The sequence below is a fragment of the Egretta garzetta genome, unplaced genomic scaffold (genome assembly GCF_000687185.1).
Source record: "Egretta garzetta isolate BGI_Z169 unplaced genomic scaffold, ASM68718v1 scaffold85, whole genome shotgun sequence".
In the NCBI taxonomy this organism is placed as follows: domain Eukaryota; kingdom Metazoa; phylum Chordata; class Aves; order Pelecaniformes; family Ardeidae; genus Egretta; species Egretta garzetta.
The window spans coordinates 1310064-1317968 of NW_009259718.1; the positions used below are offsets into that span (position 1 = coordinate 1310064).

General features: G+C 54.7%; 1 protein-coding gene across 1 annotated transcript in view; it reads right to left on the reverse strand.

Moving 5' to 3' along the window:
* The window catches only part of GPR156 (G protein-coupled receptor 156), a 17288-nt gene that overhangs the window by 5252 nt on the left and 4131 nt on the right, over positions 1–7905 (reverse strand). The window contains 5 exon segments of the mRNA XM_035894594.1: positions 457–693; positions 3592–3687; positions 4218–4343; positions 5586–5696; positions 6576–6711. Coding sequence (XP_035750487.1) covers positions 457–693; positions 3592–3687; positions 4218–4343; positions 5586–5696; positions 6576–6711 — 706 coding nt within the window.

Sequence of the window (7905 nt, forward strand, 5' to 3'; positions counted from 1 at the left end):
CTCCTCCAAGAGCGCAGAGGAGGACAGCCTGGAGGACAGCCTGGAGGACAGCCTCCCCTGGAGACCCCTGGCAGCCATGAAGCCTCCGAGCCTGGCAAGGCCAGCTGGATTGCTGGAGCCCATCTTCGTCCCTGCCATGGGCAGAAATCCTGGGTGGGAGTGGGCACATGGGGTATGAGGAGAGGACAACTGTGTGAAGGACTGATCCCACAGCAGCTCCTGTGAGAGGGTCTCTGAGCAGCAGCTCTGCAACATGCCCACACTGCTTGGAGACTCAGGGGACTTGCTTGGGGAAGCAGAGCCACTGGGGCTTGGAGGATGAGCCATGCAAGGTGAGCCCCAGCATTTGGGGAAAGAAGCAGGAAAATAAGTGCTTTGGCCCACACAGCTGCTCTTGCTAAACTCCAAACATGTCCCCATTTCCAAGCAGGTGGTGGGACAGAGGTGGCAGCATACCTGTGGGACAAAGATGAAGCAGTTGATTGTGGTTGTACACACGAAGATACCTCCAGAGGTAAAACCAAACAGCAAGTTGTGCCAAGTGCGGAAGAAACGGTGAACTAAGCAGATGGTGCCGGCAGCCAGGAAAACGAGGTTGACCCCGACGATGAGCGTCAAGGACTGGTTGACTGGCGGGGAGCTGACATTGTCGGTCAGACCGGCCAAGTAGGTCCCATACAGCAGGAGGACACTCTGGAAGCAGAAAAAAAGAGGTTTCCAGAGTGTGGAAAATTACAGCCTGACAATGTCAACCCCCACCTCGTACCGAGCCCGGTGAGCTCAGATACACTCAGCGCAATCCTAATTAATGCTCTTTGATCTATAATGCAGACCTTCAGCGTGCAGCGGTGACGCCGCAGCAAACGCCCAGCACGCTGCTGCGGGTCAGAAGCGGGGCTGGGGAGGGAGGGCAGGAGCAAAGGCACTGGCAGGCCATGGGGGTCCCAACTGAGGGCCGCAAGGAGCTGAGGGTCAGGTTGGTGGGTGATGCCATGGAGCAGGGCACGGCCGGGAAAGGCAAGACATAGAATGTTTTGGGTTGGAAGGGACCCCTAGAGGTCATCTAGTCCAACCCCTCAAGACATGAAGGGGACATGAAGATCTCCCCTCAGGCAGCCTGGAGCAGGAGCAGCGAAAATGGACAGACAAGAGACAGAGGTCCCCAAGGGGATGCATCGGTGGGGAGCCATCAAGGAGCAATGACTTACCTCTGAAGGAACAGGAAGGAGATTCAGAAGGACATTCGGAAGGAAAAAGCAAGGCAGAAGAAGTGGAGGTTTAGACTAGAGGGAAGAGGATGTGCTTGGTGCCTCTTTAAATAGAAATCCAGGAAACTACTGGGTGCAATTCTTCTCCCTTCCCTTCGCTGTTTCCTGCCTGACTCAAGCAGGGGTGAAAGGGGCTAGAGAAGCGCTCTGGGCACAGAGGCCCTCCTTCCCCTGGAGCAGGTCGGTCGTTTCAGAGCAGGCTTCTTCACCATGCTGCCCCTCAAGTGTCCCACACGTGCATCTTTCCAGCATGCTCAGGATTAAACTACCCGGCAGGCTGATTCCCTCCTTCCCTAGGGCACACTGGCAGGAAAGGCCAAGTGGTTTCTGCCCGCCTCTGTAGCGCAGGGCATGGTCTGCCTCCAGGACCATTTGGAAATACCATCTAACAAAATCCCTGCTCCTGCAAGGACCCAGAATACTGGGAACGTGACTCCTACATTATTCCTGTGTTCCCCAGTAAGTGCAACTGTCAGCCTTTTACTAGGAGACATGAAATTGTTATTTGGGCATCAAGAAGTGCTTTGTGACCTGTGGTGCAGACCCTTCTGGACCCCTCCATGCCGTGGCTGCTTGATGACCGCAATGCCCACTGCCAGGGTTAGGGTCTGGAGGGACACTCTCGTACAGGCAAGAGAGGTTCACGTCCACCGTCTACTTTGGTGAGACTCCCAACTTCAGAGCGCCATGAATTCTCAAGGCGGGAGGGCATGCAGTAGCAAGACCTGCCTCACTGGGGGCTAGCCTGACGCCCAACCCTGCTTTGTAGGATCTGCACTGGATCATAACCATGTTCACCATGGGGCACCTCCAAATACATGGCCCAAAGGCAAGCCAACTCCTAATCCCTGAGCAAGAAAAACAAAAACAGCACCAAAAGTCCCATTTAAAATTCATACAGTCTATCTGGGACACAGAGAACAGCGCTGCTGTCTGGTAAACTAGGACTTTCAGTAAGCACGGGACTAAGTTTTTTGTTTGTTTGTTTGTTTTAATCTTGAGCAGAGGACTTTGCTCCTAATTCCAGGCATGTCCTTGGCAAGTCATTTCTGCTCATTGCTCTGTGCCAGGATTGTACACTGAGTGGCTTCACAAAGGGCTGAGCACATTAATGCCGCGGAAGATAAGAAGTGCTACATACAGGAAGAGATAGAGCCTACTCTCACTTGGGTGTACATCCAGATTAACTCCAGGGAAACCACTAAAGAAGTAACTCCATGACCCCCCTGTAGGTAGATAGGATCAGGGTGAGGTTCAACGCAACGCTAACGAAGAGTACCTTGGACTGGTAATGGGGATATTTTATTCCAAACAGAAGTTTGCAGGAGCTGTAGGCAAAAGTATTGCCTCTCTAAACCCTAACACAAACTACGGACAAAATCAGAGGTGGAGACACAGCACTGAAAGCCCAGGGAACGCCAGCAATCCCTAGCACCAAAGGACATTTAAGGACAGGCTAGACTAATGTCTTTAAAATGAAGTGTAGGGGGAAGAAGGACTTGGCTGTGTTGTGAGGTCTCGTCCTGCTCTTTTTCCTATGATTTTGGGTAAGATGGTCAATGAGTATTATATTGCAGTGAGTCAGAAAGGAACTGCCCGTACTGCACGCAGAGATGGAGCCATTCCTAAAGAAAGGCTCTGATCTCACAAGCTTCATCCACATCAGCTTTCTGAAACGCGTCCAGCCTCTGCCAACCCAGAGACACATGAGACCACAGATAATTACAGCCATAATTATACCTACATAGTTACATCAGTATAACTAACTCTTCTGGAATAAGAATGGCCACGTGCAAAGCTACACCAGTGAAAGTGTACCTCGGTGGTATAATTAAGCTGATACACATCTTGTAAAGGTAGGCACCAAGCGCTTGTCATCAGCACCTCCCCGATTTGGAGTCAGAGGACTCGGGCTGAGCTAGAAAGCGCATCACCGCGGTGGATGCTCACCTGAGGCTTTATGGAAAAAGTGTGCTTTAGAAAAGAGTGAGACACAAGTCTTAAAGAAGGGAGACAGACAAGGCCTGGGGGGTTGCAGGGAGAGAACTAGATAGAGCGACAGAACGTGCGCAGTGTACGTAGAAGAGATGGTGAGGCAGGGAAAAAGTGGCTAACAGGGCTTCTACAAGGGAACGCAAGAAAACATCAAGATGGGAAGGACTGGAGATGGGAGGGCTTTCACGATCAACACGAGTAGCTGGAATCTGCAGCTGGCACGTAGCTTGGGAGGGCAGCGAAACTACGAATGCTGCTGAACGGTTTAGGCTGTGAGACTGGGGGGGAGGCGAGATACAGCGCAAGAATTGATAAAGAGGTTACGTACCTTAAACCCTAAAATGAGAACGAGCCACAGGTCAGAGTAGAGAGAGGCACAGGACTGCACCCGGCTCACTGAGCAGGTCATGCCCTTCTCCGTCGCCTAGGAGGCAAGCAGAGGGCAGAAGTGAAGGTCTGCTGCACAGACCGATGGGCAGATGGGTCTACGCATTTGAGCAGGTCTCCTCTGTAAATTCCTAAAAGGAAAGGCCGAAGTTGGTGCTGCCAGGAGCAGAGGGTTAAAGTGAGGAAGATTTTGGCACTTGGCTGCCAACAAGGCTGGTTAAACCTTTCTCTAAAGCATCTTCAGATGCCACAGACCTCTTCTGTGTCACCCAGATGACCTGCACGGGGTGGTGAAGATCATTCACCAGACCCCACTACTTGGCAAACCGAAGCCCTGCAAACAGGTATCCCTTGCCACGTTTGGGTGCACAGACATGGAAATTTTGCAGCAACCCTGTAGTAGGCCAGACATAAACCCAACCCAGACCACCCAGAAGGCTTTCTGGCTTGTTTTTCTTTCTATCTTTTCAAGCAGCACCTCCAAACGCCTGACCACCCACCAATGTTGTCCACAGAGATCAGACAGGACACGGCGCAACACCCCACCACTCCTCCTCATCCCTTTACCCGCAGCGAGGCGCTGAGGCTTCGGAAACACTGGACTGGATCAGAGAATACCCACGTCAAGAGCAACACGGCGTCCGCCAGGACCAACGCTGCCACCATCGCCAGCAACTGGAGGTCTTTGATAATCTGCAAACACGCACAAAGTAAGCGTTACCCGGGGGGCAAAGGGACACCAATAACCCCTGCCTCCCACGTCTCTTTCTGGTTGTTTCTTCTTTCATCCTAATACTTCTCCCAGAGTGGAGTTAGGAGGCTCACCTACACCCAAGTCGGCCACAGGATCTCTGCCTCCGGCTCCCAAACTCTTAGAGACCTAATCGGGCTTGGGGCCAGGTATAAACCCTCCCTGACGGTGTGGCTAGCTGGTAAATGCTATGGCAGAAATCACCTCTTCCAATGCAGCAGTATCATCCCTTATGCCCATATCACAAGCAGAGACAAAAAGGGGGGGGGGAAAGCTGGTAGGATTATAATTTTGCAAGTTTAACACAGATCCCGGTGCCTCAGGAATGGGAGTCCTTGCTGGTACCTGGTTCCCCTGCAAACCCTCTTGTCTCACCTTTCCTCTGAGACCTGCTTTTTTTCGCCATTGGGAAGTGGCCGCCGAAAGCTGTAAGTGCACCCATTACATGCACAAATTTAAATAGCTGGCTCCCATTTCCCTCCCAGCTGCTGTATCCCCTTCCTTCAGAGGAGTTCCCTCCCTCCCTTTAAGAGGGGATCAGATGCATCTGGGGGCAGCCCTACATCAGACGCCCTCGAGGATACCTGGCTTATTTTCACCTCACAAAGACAATCTAGCCCAGACCTGGACACAACACCGGCGTGTCGCGTAATGAAGGCACACGGCCGATGTAAACTGAGAACAAGAGCTCGCTCGGTGGTGGAGCTGGGACTCTGCTGGGGAACAGGCAGCCTGGCAGAGCACCCGCTCGCCTGTAGAGCGGAACAGCTCCTGCCTCATCACGCAGGAATAAATGAGGAGCGCATGGCCAGCTAGGTGTGAAAGCAGACCTGTGACTGTGGCACCCATCCCTGTCACGTGCTGGTTTTAGAATAGAATCATAGAATCATGGAATCGTTTAGGTTGGAAAAGACCTTTAAGATCACCAAGTCCAACCGTTAACCTAACCCTGCCATCCCACCACTAAACCCTGTCCCTAAGCACCTCATCTGCCCATCTTTTAAATACCTCCAGGGATGGGGGCTCGACCACTTCCCTGGGCAGCCCATTCCAGCGCTTGACAACCCTTTCGGTGAAAAATACGCAAGAGTATTATCTGCTATCCCGCACCTGTTTGGGACTTGCTAGCGTTCACCCCGCCTGGGGACTCTGCCTCCCCCCTCCGCCGGGTGCTGTGTACTCACCACCCGCTTGTCCGGCACACGCTGGGTGAACACCTTGTAGAGCCGCCAGCTTTTCCCCAGGAGGGGGCCAAACACCAGGGAGGTCCCCACGCACAGCAGGCAGAGCCGCACCTGCCAGGGGGGGCAGAGAGAGGGGGCTGAAGGGGGGGCATCTGCGGGGATCGCAGGGGCAGCCCACGCCCTCCCACCCAGGGAGGCGACAAAGATGGGTGGGGATGTGTCTATGGTCTTCTGGCGGGTCATATGGGATACTGGAAAGCTGACCGCAGGGCGAAATAAATTTAAAGGTGAGTATGCCTCTGCAAGCATGCCTGCTGCCTGCCTTTTCCTCCCCACCCTGAGAGGCTCTCATCGGAGGAGCAGGCAGGGAGAGCCAGGCAGCTTGTGAGCAGCAGGGGCATGGAGGGTCCCAGTACCAATAAATCACTCGCTGGCACCTCTGTTAATTATCCTCAGCCCGGCAGCTGAGGATAATCTCTCTCCCACATCCCATGCTCCCACCCGGGTGCATGCCCAGTCCCTAGTCGGGCCGGGCAGCCGCCCCAGGTCAGGACATGGGGGTTCATCACACAGGTTAGCGTTTGGATGAAGATCCCACTTTGCAGCCAAAAAACTCGCCTGCAACCTTGCGGCACCTGTGCCACGTCAGGCAGTGGCTGCGCAGAGGATGCCGTCTCCCTCCAGGCTCCCCGCTCCCTATTGCACTTTCACAAGCCCAGCAGCCTGCCTGCCTGTGGGGCCTCTCCCCTGGGGACCTCCCTTGCGTGTGTGTCCCCCTCCAGCGCGGCTGTGGTGTGCACAAACAGCAAAGGCTGCTCAGACACAAAGCATCGGGTTGCCTTTTCTGTATGTGGAAACCACAGCCCAGCGAAATGCACCCAGCAGCGAGGTGGCGACAGGCTGCAGCTAAGAGAGAGCACGCACAAACACGCACGTACATGTGCACGTGTGAAGGCATCCGTTCCCCAGCAAACCACCCCCCCTGCTCACCTGAATAAGCTTTTCCACTGAGTCTCCAGACAGCAGGCTCTGCTCCTGAACCCCAAAGAGGTAAGCACTGGTGTAAGTCAAGCCACTGCCCAGCAAGGTCACGATGTTCAGGTTGGGGCTGGACATCTTCACAATCCTCCAGGAAACAAAGCAGGGAAGGCAGTGATAGTTACTGAGCATCATGACCTGGCAGCACAGGGGCAAGGTCCCCTTACAGGGATGATGATGATGGCCACAAGGAATGCTGACACGCCTCCCCCCCGCCAGCCCCTGCTTTTCACAGCTCCTCCAAAAGCTCAGCCATTGCTCCACGGTGCATGCCCCATCCCCTCCACAGTGTGTACCCCATCCTCTCCCCTGTATTGCTGGAGTGCTTCACTATCCTTAAAGTATTCGTTTTGCCCTACCCCAACACTCCTGTGGGACAGCAAGACCCCTTTTCCCCAAAACGGATGGGTACCTGGCTTGCCCCATAGCACCTCTCCCCCCTGCATGGACCTGCGGCACAGAAAAGCATCCCTGAGGCAGCTTCAGCCAGCGTCTTTCTGGACAAAACTGTGGGAAGCCGTGGGCTCTTAGCAGCAAAGCAGACAGGGCCACCGCAGCCGGGTCTCCCTGCTACCAGTGCCCGTGCTGGGCACGCAGAGCTGTGCAGCAGTGCCAGCAGGCGCTGCGGCCACTCATCCCCGCAGCGGCACAGCCCCACGGTCACGCAGGCGGCACGCAGCATGGCACCCAGCTCAGCCCCCCAGGCTCAAGGCCGACATCTTCCTCCGCTGTCCTCTGCTGTGAAGGGGCAGAAGTGGAAAACCTCACCAACGCAGCCCAGGGTGACTGTCCCCAGCAGTAAGCTTGGGGTACAGCAGCTACAGATGCCTCCAGGAACAGGCGCTTCCCACTGCTCCTTCCCTTGAGGAGATACCTCCACCCTCGGCACAGTCTCAACTTCAGGAAGCTGCCAGCAACGCTCAGGTTACAGCCTCCCCTCTGTAATTCCACCCAGTCACTCATAATCCTGTAACTGTATTCAGGGAGGGGGGAATCGACCCACCGATCTCTCCCGACCTGTCACCTTTCCCCAGCAAGGCCATCAAGCGAAAGCTGTAGCTCCTGCCATCCCCTCCGCGTAGCTCCGTCCCTTCGATCTGCTGCTAAGTCATTGCATTTCTCTACCCTTGAGCTCCTTCCTGGCTCGCTGCCTCGCAGACGCAGAGCCTGGGATTCCACCCAGCTCTCTCCCTCCCTGCCTTCCTTGCCATGCCCTGGGGAAAGATATTCATCAGCTCACTCTCTCCGCTGCACGCTGAAAAAGGTCTCCCTGGCCCTCCCA